The sequence below is a fragment of the Excalfactoria chinensis genome, chromosome 2 (genome assembly GCF_039878825.1).
Source record: "Excalfactoria chinensis isolate bCotChi1 chromosome 2, bCotChi1.hap2, whole genome shotgun sequence".
Lineage (NCBI taxonomy): Eukaryota > Metazoa > Chordata > Aves > Galliformes > Phasianidae > Excalfactoria > Excalfactoria chinensis.
This window is the reverse complement of record NC_092826.1, coordinates 280,239-293,800: the sequence shown is the minus strand read 5'-3', so window position 1 is coordinate 293,800 and position 13,562 is coordinate 280,239. Positions and strand designations below refer to the sequence as shown.

Genomic DNA, 13,562 nt, shown 5'->3' with positions numbered 1-13,562 from the left:
ATTACTTCCTTTCTAATCTTCTATCTTCTGCTTCTTTCCAGTTCTCTGGTCTGTGTGCTGTCACTTGTGACCCCATCAACTCGCACCACCTTGGGCTTTCCCTTTTCTCCCTGTGTCATCAGTGCCCTGCCAGGACATGCGGTGCCCCCCACCACCACACACCCACTCCCCATCCTCTGCTGGGAGAGACACGGGAGGACACGTCCTACATGGGCGTTCTCAGCACACACAGATACTGACATCTGTGGCCCGAGAAGGGGGGGACTGAGGGGGTATAGGCACATGTTGAGAAGGAGCAGCAGCCCAACAAGGTCTGTGTGCATCCCTCTGGTTTTCCCAATGTGGAAATGCTCCTTTCTGGATGCACTCAGCTCTGAGATTGCATGTGGCAAACAGACCCTTCACAGCGTGCTTGTTCATTTTGCATTGGTTTGGCCTCACTTTGCCTGGTGCACGTGGGCTCCACTGTATTAGGAGGACATAAAAACATGAGAATGTGCCCAAAGGAGGACAACAAAGTTGGTTAAAGGACCAGAGGGGAAGAAATTGGAGTGCATCCAGTGGAGGGCCACAAAGGTGATGAGAGGGCTGGAGCACACCGCTGTGAGGAAAGGTTGAGGGAACTGGGCTTGTTTAGCTTGGAGAAGGCTCTGGGGAGACCTTGTTGTGGCCTCCCGGTACTTGAAGGGATCTTATAAGCAGAAGGGGGACCGGCTTTTTACACCGTCTGATAGTGACAGGCTAAGGGAACATGGCTTTAAGCTAAAAGATGGGAGATTTAGTTCAGATGTTAGGAAGAAATCTTTCGCTCAGAGGGTGGTGAGGTGCTGGAACAGGATGCGCAGGGAAGTTATGGATGCCCCATCTCGGGAGGCATTCAAGGCAGGGTTGGATGGGGCCTCGTGCAGCTTAATGTAGTGATTAGCAACCCTCCCCAAGGCAGGGGGATGGAACTAGATGATCTTTAAGGTCTCCTCCAACCTCAGCTGTTCTGTGATTCTATGATATGTATGAGGAGCGGCCACTTAATGTGTTCAACTTAGAGGAGAAAGAGGGGAGGCCTCATGGCAGCCTGCAGCTCATTCGGGGCAGCCCACAGCCAACTTAGGATCTCTTACAGGGCCCAAAGAGACAGCACAGAGCTGTGTCAGGGGAACAGGCTGGGGATTAGGGCAAGGTTCTGCACCAGAAGGTGGTGGTCGTGGTTCCAGGTCTGTCAGTAGTGCTGAAGAAGCACTTGGACAATGCTCTTAGAGATGTGGTTTAACACTCACGTTGCCCTTCATGGAGTCAGGAGCTGGACTCGGTGCTCCTTGTTCCTTCTGACTCAGCGTACGCTGTGATCCCATTTTACAATGACCAAACAAAGGTGCTAACAGATGGTCGGATGTGTATAAGTGTGCAGTGCACATGGAGGTGATGAAGTGCACACAGACGCACTCATACTCTGTACTCCATCAGTCAGCTTTACACACGCACACGCCTCCTTGCAGCCATTGCTGAGCCTTTTGAGTTGGTCTGCTGATGCTTCCAGTCCTCCCAGCACGTAAGGAGGGCCACCTCCAAACATGCAGGCTGTGAAATGAGCACTTCTGGGTACGTCATCCCAGGTTGCCCTCTGGAGGTTTGCTCCTTCCGCAGCAGTTGATGTTGGGAAGGACCACGTGTAGGAGCCTGTTGTAATCATAGCTGCTCCTTTCTCAGACACACATTTCTCCTTGCCAGGGTATGTTCCTGTATCTGTTTCTTTCTTTCCCTGTATTTGTCCGCTGTGATGTTCATTACCATCATCTCCTCTTCCTTCTCCTTCTCCTCTTCCTCTTCCTCCTCCTCCTCCTCCTCCTCAGATCCTCAACTCTTGAAGACAGTATTAAACAGTACGAGCAGGATCTGGCCAGGAAGCTGTACCAGTCCCGGCAATGGGCTCCTGCTCCCGGGGCCAGGCCAGCTCAGATGCCTAGTCCAGTGCAGAGTCACGCCTCGAGAACCCCTGGGTCAGGAAACCAATCCAGGTGTGCACAGCCCCATCCCTGCCAGCTGCATGCTCCGTCCTGTCTGTGTCCCCCATCCTAACACCGTGCTCCCAGCTGTGTGTCCTTAGCGGGGTAGGGAGGATTCAGTGGTGCTGGAGTTCATTCCCCTAAGGTACCGCGGACTGCTGGCAGTCAGTGGGGATGATGATGGGGGGACACTGGTCTGTCTGGTTGGGTGGGAGCTGACGTTTCTGAGGGCCGACCCCCTCTTTTCAGAGGTGATTCATAATGTCCCAGTGGCAGCAGAGGGATAAAGTGTGTCACGCTTTGGAACACAGAGAAGAGTAAAACCCTGAAAACTCAGCTACTCGTTGAGCCCTGGCAGTTCCCCTCCGTGTTCCTCAGTTTGAATTGCTCTCTGTCATACACGGCAGCTCTGGGAAGGCCTGCAGCATCTCAGTGGGCTGATGCTGAGCTCCAGGCTCTGCTCAGCACACGTGACAACGTGTGCATTTCAGGACAGCAATGGCTGATGACAGCAAACCGAGCTGTTCTCTCCTGCTCTGAAAGTCTGCCTGCTATGGGGAGCCAAGGGTTCATCTGGCTTTTCTGCGCTCAGCTGGTTGACTGCGGTCCAGCTGCTGGGCACAGAAGAGGGCATTAATCTCTTACAGAGAAAGCAATATCTGATGTCTTTTTCTCCTCCCTTCCCTCCCCCTTTCTGAGACAGGATGAAATCCCTTGAACAGGATGCTCTTAAAGCCCAAATGGTCATTGCCAAGTCCAAGGAGGGAAAGAAGCGCAGCACTCTGGAGCAGGTGACAGAGTCACCTTCGCCCGTTCCTACCCCATCACCGACACCACTGGAAGGTACCGTACAGCAGCTTCTGAGGAAGAGCTGATGCTTTTCCAGGTTAACTTGCTTGAAAGCAGACGTGCGGGATGCAGTTTCTCCATTCAGCTGAGCCTGGAAGGGCCTGCTTGGGCACGTGAGATTTCTCAGCACAGGAAACTTATGTTCCTGACACACAGAAAACTTGAGACCGAAACATTGAAGTGGTGGTTCTGAGAAAGGAGAGCAGAGTTGAAAAGACAGGAAGGAGGCATTTGTTTTGAAAGTGTCTGTTGTGAGCGTGGTCTTTTATCACGCTTAAATAACTGCTGAATGGAAGGGACAGGCCCGTGTGTTGCATATTATGCAGACGTTCAATAAAAAGTGTTTTCATCTCATCTCTTGCAGATTGCAGCCCCAGGAACGTCACTTCACCAGGAAGGCTGGTATGACACATCCTGCTTGCTTTTGTTCTCTTTGTAATCCCGGGGTTTCTCAGTTACTCACTTTGGGTGTGGATCGTGCATCTGGGCCCTGAAGCCCCCATTTCAGTGCTTAGCCTGAGGCAGAGTTGTGAGGAGGGCGCTGCGTGGAGCTCTGCCCATTGACAGAGGCATCTCCTTTTTGACAAATACGCAGCAGTGTCTGTTCTCCATTTCTCTGTTTTCTTGTCTCCTCCTCAGTAGCATAAAACTGAAAAGCTGAGATCAGCATCTTACTTTTCTAAGTAAGTGCTGTATGAGCGCAGCAGGACACTGCTGCAGAGAACTGCCAAAACTGGTAGAGCAGAATGGTGAGATGCGGTTCTGCCCAAGGTCACGCACTACAGCCAGCTCTGAATTAAGTGCCAGCTGTGCTGGAGCAGTCAGGAATCTTGTTCTTACCTGAGCTGGTGCGTATGTGCAGTTCACTGGAGCACGCTGTGTTTTCTGTGCAACCTGGAGCACCTGCCCTGGCAGCAGGATGGACAAATACAGCGTCCCAGTGTCCCCGGGATGCCTTCTTTCCCAGAGGCCGGATCCAGACACCACTGACACTAACCGTGAATGATGCTTTGCTCCTAACTCTCCATAGATCACCCAGCATGCTGCTGCGTGTCCATCCATTCCTCTCTCCTCACTCTCTCTTTTCTCTTTCTTCTCATTTGCTGTCCCCTTCTAGTCCATGTCTGAAAAGAAGTTTGACTACCGGGAATTTGCTGCTATTCCTTCCTCCAAACCTGTTTACGAAATCCAGGTATTCACTGCATGCTGAATTTCTGCCTGCTGTCGGATTGGGCAGGGCTTGACTTAGTGGAAGTGCTGCATACGAAGTGACGACCCTCAGAGCAGAGGCTGAATGATGTGAGGAATCAGGGTCCCCCTCATGTATGGGGCAATGAGAGCTGGCCGTGCTGTACTGGGGAGCCACTGTCGGTCAGGTGTTAAAAAGTTGGTCCGGATGGTTTTGAAAGCGATGGCAAAGCCTTTGCAAATACAAAGCGACCACATCTTCACCTTAACTGATCCTGAAATGTTTACGAGTGAAATACGAGAGCCAAAAGGGAAGGGGAAGCTATGGAAAAGGTTGCCAACAGATTGCAAATGGGAGCTGATGTTAACTTCAGGCTGGAATTATCCGGCAGCCTTCCCCAGAAGCAGCTGTGCTGAGTTGTCTTAGTTTTAGCTCTGCTGTAGATGTTACCATAATGGTGAAGTAATCATATTGTGGGCATAAGTGCATTAACAAAGTTCTGGTGGGAGGAGAAAACCTCATTCGAGCTGCTCTGTCGTTTCAGTGACGTTCTCTGTGATTTCTGTGCTGCCTGTTTTGTATCTGAGTGGGCCGTTAGCTGACTGCGTTTGTGGCAGGTGGTTTGAGCAGATGATGGGATCTTAGGATTTTTTAAGCTTTCTATGAAGCGCACTCAGCAGATACCAGCAGTTACATTCGTTGTGTGCATGGAGAGCCAGCAAATACTGACATGCTGGACTACAACCTGCTGTCAGGAGGTGTCTACAAGGTGTCCTCCCACATTATCAGAGCTCTAGTTTGAGGAGTCTCAGCAGTTAAACATTATTCAGTTCCCGTTCTTGGCTGACTCCTTTCACTGGAGGAATTGGGGTCCTCTGCAGGGTAAGGCTGCACCTTTGTGTTACCAGGCAGCTCGTCTGGACCTCCCGCAGCTCATTCAAAGGCTGAGTTTCTTCCCAGCCATAACCTCACAGATGGCGCTGACTTTGGATCAGTGCGCTACTTTTGGGCTGCACCGTGGCAGATCTGTCACAGCTCCCTGTACTCTGCTGCTTGTGAAGAGCATGCATTTTACATGCATTCATTTCTAAGGCACTTAATTGGACTATGATCATCTCCCTCTATTTCTACCTCCACCAACGTTGTTTCTCGCACAAAATAGGCAAAGCTGATGTGGGAGGAGGGCTTCTGGCACTTCTTGTAGCTGTGAAACTCCCTAATGCTTTCTACAGAAGTGCACAGAGCCTTCATTTTTTATCCTACCACAAGAACACAAAGTTCCTGCTTGCTGTTCTTGATCTGAACAAGATGACTCTCCAAAAGAAAGATTTGGATCAACAGTGGCCAGAGTTTTTATAAGAGTTTGGCATTATTAAAATGAATACTGAGCTCTTGTGAAACATTTGTGCAGTTCTGCAGTGCTAGGCTCGGTTTGCGTAGTTCTGAAGTGCTGAGCTCAGGTAAGTCTTGAGTGCAAATGAAGAACAGTAGATGAACAGATGCAGAGTACTTGGATGCCTACGTCCTCACAGCACTACGTGCAGCTGGATTAAGTTTTCTGTGAGAGCAAAACAAAGAGGGCTCGGGACAAGTTTATCATCCTGTGCAGACGAGCAAGGAGCTCCTGGATAAACTGAAAGAAAAGAAGAAAGTCCACATTTCCACATTTGTGGAAAAAGGGCCTTTCCGCATGGGGAGACTATAGGAATGTTGCCAGGGCCTGTATGGGTGCAATGAGGAAGGCTGAGACCCTCTTGGAACTAAACCTTGCAAAGGAGGTAAAGGACAATAGTAGGGTTTTTTTAAAGCTTGTCAACATTAAAAGGCAGATTAGGGAACATGTGGGTCCCCTATTAAATGAGGTGGTAACAAGGGACACCGAGCAGGCCAGAGATTCTGAATGCCTGCTTTACTTCAGTCTGTAATGCCAGGTCTGGCCTTTAGGAATCCCAGACCCTGGAGGTAAGAGGGGGAGTCTGGGGAAAGGGAGACCTTTTTGATTGAGGTGGATCTGGTCAGAGAGCCAAAATCAACGCACACACATCACAGGCCCCAGTGGGATTCACCCACGTGTGCTGAGAGGACTGGCAGAGATGATGGCTGAACATGACTCCTCTGTCATCTTTGAAAGGTCCTGGCAAGAGGGAGGAGTGAAAGATGGCCAGTGTTCCTCCAGTCTTTGGAAAGGGCGAGAAGGAGGATCTGGGGAACTATGAGCTTGTCAGCCTCACCTCTGTCCCTGGAAAGGTGATGGAACAGCTTGTTCTGGGTGCCATGTCCAAGCAATTGGAAGAGAAGAAGGTTATCAAGCGTAGTCAATATGGATTTACCAAGGGGAAATCGTGCTTTACCAGCCTTCCGTGATGTCGTCACTGGCTGGGTAGATGGGAGGAGAGCAGTGGATGTTGTGTGACCTGACAGCATCCTTGTTATGAAACCTAGAAAGCGCAGGATAGATGAGGTGGGTTGAGAACTGTCTGGCTGGCAGAGCTCAGACGTTGGTCATCAGCGGCGCAGTCTGGTTGAATGCCTGTAACCAGCCAGCAGTGTTCCGCAGGGTTTGGTGCTGGGTCAGGTCTTGTTCAGCATCTTCATTGATGACCTGGATGGAGGAATAGAGTCCACCCTCAGCATGTTTGCTGATGATACAAAGCAGGGAGGAGTGGCTGACACACCTGAAGGCTGTGCTACCATTCAACAAGACCTGAACAGACTGGAGAGTTGGGCAGGGATGAACCTGATGAGGTTTAACAAGAGGAAGTGTAGAGTCTTGCACCTGGGAAGGAATAACTGCAAGTATCAGTCGAGGCTGATAGAAAACTGTCCAGTTCTGGGCTCCCCGGCCCCAAAAAGACACGGATCTCCTAGAAGGAGTCCAGCCGAGGGCTACAAAGATGATGAAGGGCCTGGAGCATCTCCCAAATGAGGAAAGGCTGAGTAACCTGGGTCTGTTCAGCCTGGGGAAAAGAAGAGTGAGTGGGGATCTGATCAGTATTTATAGATTTCTAAAGGGAGGTGGGAGGCAGGTGGATGAGGCCAGGTCCTTTCAGTAATCTGTAGCAATAGGACAAGGAGTAACGGCCTAAACTCAAACACGGGAAGTTCTGTACTAGGACACAAAAGAACATCTTTATGGTAGGGGTGGCAGAGCATTGGAACAGGCTGCCCAGAGAAGCTGTAGAGTCTCCATCTGTGGAGATATTCAAGACCCAACTGGACGCCAACCTGCGTGACCTACTGGAGGGAACTGCTTGGGCAGGGGAGTTGGATGTGGTGATCTCTTGAGGTCCCTTACAACCCCTGCAGTTCTGTGATGCCATGGTGAGCAGCGACTTTCAGGCCACATCACAAGTTTTGTCCCATGCCCAAAGGTGTTGTTCTCACATGGCCGTGTTGCTCTGATCTGCTGAACTACAGGCACCTCTGGTTGGTTGCTGGCGTCATCTTCACTCCATGAAGGCTGTAAGGTTAACCTTGCAAGAGGGGTCAAGGACAATAGAAAGGGCTTCTTCAAATACACCGCAGATAGAACTAACACCACAGGCAGTGTAGGTGCAATGATGCGTGAGGTGGGTGCCGTGGTGACAGAAGTTTTGAGGTGCTCAGGAACCATGGAGATGTGGCTCCTGTGGACATGGTTTGTGGGCATGGTGGGGATGGGTTGGGGTTGGACTTGGTAATCTATTCGGCCTCTTCCAACCTTAACGCTTCTGTGATTCCATAGACAACTAAATTAAGGAAAAAAAACACCCACTGATTTTGCCTAAGAAGCCTGAGAGCAGCGCAGGTGCAGAACTGGGATCCAGGACCCTCAAGGAAATATCACTGTCCTGTGTCATCAGTCCCCTCCCGTGTTTCTGCTCCTTTTTAACAGCCTTCGTGCTTTTTGCCTTTCCTGTCACTTAGTATTCCCTCCTCCCTCCCCAGACAAATAGGAGGGCTGTGGTGGGCAGGCATCTCAAGCTTCAGACAATGGGCTGCTTGATTGCAGCAGCAAACTTGAATGTGAGGGCCTTGCTGTGGCTGCTGTACCACCAGAGCCTTTGAGGCAAAAGCTTTTCTTGTAGTGCATCGTAGGCTTGGGGGGGAAATTACCTGGCACTGCTGCTACAGAGGTGAAAGCTCATTTCTTCTTCTTTCCAGTCGCCTGATGCAGCTGATGACCTCAGATACGTCGAGGACAGAAATAACTCAGGTAAGCCAATGGCCAAAGGAGACTCCTCTGTACTGCTTATGTCCCATCCATGGTTCTAGAGTGTTCTTCTCAGCCCGACTGTGGAGTCAGCCCTGAGGACCTCACTTTCTTGCTGCTTGAAGAATTGTCCTTTTTTGTTTTTTTGTCCATTCTAGAATGAAACCTTGAGATTCGCCACATTCAGTTTTGGGTAGGATATTTGCATTGTGCTTTCTAATGGCTAATTTGCTGAGAAGTGTTTGTTACAAGCATGCCTAACCTTGTGTTGTGCTCTTGAGTGAAGAGTGGTGGTAGAATGTGGGTGGGAAGGCCTGGCCTCCGGCAGCTGCTGTGAAGAGGATGGCCTCCACCATTAGGGACATTAGTGCAGGTGGTCGTCCTGCTTTGGCACTGGGGGGCATTTGGCTGGAGCTCAGTGAGGTGACTCACGCGGTCTAAGCTCTGTGCACCTCACCTCAGTAAGCACTTCATTGAAGTTTTGACTTCTGTATCTCTTCCTACTGTGCTGGCTGCAGTTTGTGTTCCCAGCCACAAGAGACAGCTCAGGCCATCTCCTGCTTCATTCCAGGTGCTGTAGTGGAGCACAGCAGGGCGTACCTTCTCCTTAATAGTGCCTTCCTTTCATTCAGCAGTAGATGCAGGCTGCCTTCTGCCTACTCTGCAGCTGTTTGTTTTTCTTCTATTTTACACAGCTCAGTTATGAGTTTTATCTTGGCAAATCACTCTTAGCAAAGGCTCCACTCCAGGTGGCCGATCCATACACAGGACATTGGCAAAGGGGATTCTGCTGCAGAGATGTTCAACCTTCAGAATGAAAATCTGGGTGTTTTCATTCGAGGTGATCCATTCTAAGCTCGATTCTTCTCCCATCTGTTCTGATATCTGACAGTAAAAAGTGAAATTACATTTCTAGGAGATGCGCTCGTGTTTTCAGAGAGCTCCTCCTAATGACAACAGAATTAACTCAGAGCTACATACTTCCTATATTGAACCCGAGCTTCAAGCAGAAGCATAAAAGCACGATGTCAGCACAAGGCTTGGGATGATCTGACACTGAGCTGCTTAAGGAAGAGCATAAAAGAAAGGAGCATAAAGTCATTCTTTCCAGAATACTTCTCCAAACTGCAACCTGTGTTTGGTTTTGTATTCCATAAACCACAGGCGTTAATATCAGAGTTGTTCACTTCTTGAATCTGTATACACATCTGCATCACCTCCCACGTTATTTATTGCCCAGCCACCTCTGTCAGATCCTAATGCCCTTTTTGGAGTGGAGTTCCACCAGTGCACAGTGTGGGATGATCTGTAGTGTTGCTCCGTGCAGTCGTCATCACTTCTTTCTTGTTAGTTATGGAACACAGAGCCGGCTACAGACAGCTGCTGCGTTTTGTGAGGGCAGGTCGTTTCTTCCTGTGATTTTTCTCTGCTTTAACTACTTACTTACACACTAAAGGATGTGTCTTCTTGTCCCACAGCAGTTTATTTTCACTAAGAGCTTTGGCTGAGAGCAGTTTAAAAGCTTTTAGAAGAATGCAGTCTGCTGTGGTGAGGTCATTTTTACTTGCATGTTTGATGGCTCCTTTGGCAAATTCCACCAGCTCTAAGAGCAGTGACCCCCCTCCAGCCACACTGAGTCCTCTGCCCAGCTTGAACATCTCTCTACAAATCCGCCATCGCCTTCGTTTTATTCCAGTTCGTTTTGTTTGAAAGTGAGCCCCTTGGTTGTCAGTCCCAGCACCCTTCCAAGATGTCACATTGGATGCCTGTGTTCTCCAAGTCTTTTTCAGACAGCAGGTTGATGCTACGCAGTAGTTCAGGATTGGTTGCCTGTGTTCTCTTGGCTCCAAGTCTTTTTCAGACCGCAGGTTGATGCTACGCAAGTAGTTCAGGAAGGGTTCTGGATCATAACCAGTGCTCCTACCTGGTGACTGTAAGGAAGGGGACATTGCTATGAGCATGGCTGTAGAGCAGGGGGTGGGCCATTAAGTGCAGCTCAGCACCTCTGACTGCCCACCTCAGGTCTGATAGATTTCTGTATTTGAGGCTCTCTACTCAATTCAGAGACTTCAGAGGGGCTTCTCGGGAACTAAAAGGAAAAATTCTGTGGCTTCATGAAGCTTTTTCCTTTTTACACCAATTCTTCATGGAAGTTGTTCAAGCCACATTTTCAGAACGGGTGGATTTTCTGGGGTACGTGAAAGCTCAATGCACTGCAGGTGCAAAACTCATCCTGAAAAGCCTCAGACCACATTAACTGAGGGTCCGCTCTGCCACAGTTGTGGCACTGCCACTGTTGTGGGGAGGCTCTTTGGTGCAGGAACCAAAATGCAGTCTACAGAAAGCACTTTAGTCTTCCAGCTTCAGCATTAAGCAAAACCAAAGCTCTCACCTCTCTCAGTGCCATACCAATACTCACACTGCTCTTCAGCACTCAGCACTCTGCTGGAACTACTGCAGTGCTTCGAGCACGAGCATGTCCCACTGTCCCTTCTGGGTACTGATTATTCATAAAGTTTGGCACTTCTGTGCCATTGTCAGTGAATCCTGGGTGTTTGGGAAGATGCCTGCTGAGGAGTGCCACTTCAGGTACAGATCACCTAGAAGCTCTGGGCATGGCATTACTGTAATTTACATCTCAGAACATGATGTTGTCATTAACTGCACCAGTCGTGCACTTAAACCTAGCGCCTCCTCTTAAATCCATTGCTTCTGTTATCTATGCAGTTCCTCAGGAGCAAGATGGACAGCCAGAGGAGGAGGAAATGCTATTAACACGTGATTCATCGACACCAACTGCATCTGCACTTGAAGAGATGGCTCTGTACAGCAGCAAACGCAAACTCCGACACAGCCGGCGCAGCCTGGAGGCCGCAGTCCCGACGTAGGCGATCCGAAGCTCCTGGGCTTTGGGATGGCCCAACATGGGGCTCCTGAACTTCCCGTGCTCCAGGAGTAGCACCAGACTGCCCATAGCGCTGCCTCCTGGGCTCCGGATGGAACTGAGCACCCCAGGAGCGTTGTGGTCAACCGACTTCCTTAAGGCTGTGAACCGCCCTACTTTTCTCACCCAGCGGTGCACTGGGGCACGTCCTAACCCCAAATGGGATGGCACGGGACTGACGGATGGCTAACCTAGAGGAAGCGTGGGTAGGACAGACGGCAGCTGCAGTTTGTTAGCCTGTAAATATTGTGGGGGGTGGGGGGGGCGGTAGGACAGGGAGAACATAGAGTGTGAGTGTGTTGGGCTCCAGCTGTTATTTCCTCAACTTGGATCTTTTGTTTAATGGTTAATACGAGAGCTTCTACTCTGGTCTGAATGAGAAGGAAGTTCCAGCCTTCACTCCTATTTAATTTCCAGTCTTTTGCCAAGAAGCATCTTCTTCCACCTCCCACACTGTGTCACCTCACTTTCTTTTGGGAGTGTGTGGAAGCTTGGAGGCAAAAAAAAAAAAAAAAAAAGAACAAAAAAAAGAAAAAAAAAAAGAAATTTTAGTGAAGTGCCTCCCTCTGACACTGACACCTGTGTGCTCAAAAGAAGACTGAATGAGCCGGAGCCTGTGCCAGCTCCTGGAAGCATCAGCTCCATTCCGTTGCCTCTGTGAGCGCAGCATCTGTCCCATGCAGGGAACTGCTCCTACCTGCAGTGTTTGACTGTCCCGGGAGGCAGGTATCTACCCCAGGCACACATCTTTGTGTGCACATAGTGTGAACCACTTCACACTGCTGGGTTCAGACAGGGACGGGTATTTGTCGGCTGTCCGCATCATAGCTGAATGGGGGCAGGAATGAGAAAGGAGTTGAAAAGCTGTAGGAACGATAGCAATGTGAGTGTACGGCAGCAATAGCGAGCAGAATAGCGAGGGCTTAGGATACGGTGGCAGAGGTGGGAGGTGTAAACAGCAAATAAGGTAGGGGGTTAGGATTCAGGTAACGGGGAAGGGTAGGAAGTGGCGTTGCTGGGGTCAGGTTAGGACTAATGGGGTCTTACAGGTAGGATGCTGGTGGGTGAGTCCCACTGGCTGTGAGATGATAGGTGATGTTGTGAGGGTGCCTATGGGGTCTGAAGGAGTAACTGCCTACCAGACAGGGAGCACAGCGGGGTGGAATGGATCTGGGAACAACCTGCAATAAGCACTCGGTGCTGCTCTCTGCCAGCGTGTTGACTTCAGGCCCCTGTCTGCATAGGACAGGGCAAACACGTGCTTGTCCAAGCAAGAGGAAAAAAGGAAAAAGGAAAAAAGGGTGGGGGTGTGATTCCTGGCTGCCACACATGGAACAGTGGCTGTGAACAGTTCGCATCCAGCGTGCTCTACAGACGTGGAGGAGGCTGGTGCTGCTCACAACACTGAGATCAGTCTCTGCTGCTCTACTGCCCACTACTGAACTAAAACATCCCTGTTCCTTTTTTCTTTTTTTTTCTTTTTATTTTAATGGATTTTGTTTGGTTTGGGTTTTTCTTTTGTTAAAGCCTCCAATACAGAGAAAGGCATCAGAGTTCAGCAGTCATTGATCTGTCCATCCAGATCCATTGGTGCTCTCTGCTGAACTCCAGCAGTAAGGCCAGGGCTGAACCTTACCTGGGACGTGGCCTGGGAGCAGCAGGCACTTCTGCTCATGCATTTGCTGAATGACTGGATGCATTTTTTTTTATGGTTGAGAATCTCCCTTCATGCCAAACTCATTTGAACTGACTCCACGTGGTTTAATTTGATAGGGCTCCGAAGGGGGGAACTCGGATATCTCAAGCTGCCGCTACGGCTGCTTCCATCATCAGCAATTGGAGCTTTTCCTTTTTGAAACCTAATTTTAGCATACGCTTTTTAACAAGAGCAGTTTTGGAAACAATCTTGGATTTGTTTTGGTGACTAACGTGATTCTTTCTCCTTTCCCTTTTTGGTACCCGCTGCCAGGCTCTGGGTTCTCTCCCCTTCTCTCCTGAGAGACTCTGAGGGAAAATTAATTAGCGCATCAAGACTGTAACTAGTGACATTTGTACAACCAAAGAAATCTATTTTGTGGTTCAAGGATAATAAAGTTTACTTTACGTTTTAGAACCTCGAGTTATTCCATTTGCCCCGTGCAAAGTCTGCAGTTTCTAAACTTCGGTTCTCCTTATTAGTGAACCCATAATCCAGCAAACACACCGCTCGTTTTCCTGCCTCTGTGTGCTGAACGGAGATGAAGTCTGAGCCAGGAGCTGCTGGTGTAATAGGAACCAACAGGGGAGGAAACATCTGTGAAGCCCCTACAAGGTACAGCATGACACGACATATCGGGGCGGATTCATCCAAACTGTGACGTGGCCAATGGCCCAAGTGGTGTGGCTCAG

General features: G+C 49.7%; 1 protein-coding gene across 16 annotated transcripts in view; it reads left to right on the top strand.

The window, feature by feature from the left end:
• The window catches only part of SCRIB (scribble planar cell polarity protein), a 95,770-nt gene extending 82,491 nt beyond the window's left edge, over window positions 1–13,279 (top strand). For 10 of the 16 annotated variants that reach the window (XM_072327688.1, XM_072327696.1, XM_072327694.1 and 7 more), the window contains 6 exons: window positions 1,848–2,012; window positions 2,704–2,843; window positions 3,214–3,251; window positions 3,967–4,041; window positions 8,182–8,233; window positions 10,958–13,279. In XM_072327688.1, coding sequence (XP_072183789.1) covers window positions 1,848–2,012; window positions 2,704–2,843; window positions 3,214–3,251; window positions 3,967–4,041; window positions 8,182–8,233; window positions 10,958–11,118 — 631 coding nt within the window. In that variant the 3' untranslated portion in view covers window positions 11,119–13,279. The remainder of the gene's footprint in view (window positions 1–1,847; window positions 2,013–2,703; window positions 2,844–3,213; window positions 3,252–3,966; window positions 4,042–8,181; window positions 8,234–10,957) is intronic. The other 6 variants (XM_072327700.1, XM_072327699.1, XM_072327697.1 and 3 more) reach the window with 3 other exon arrangements.
• Window positions 13,280–13,562: the final 283 nt, after the last annotated feature.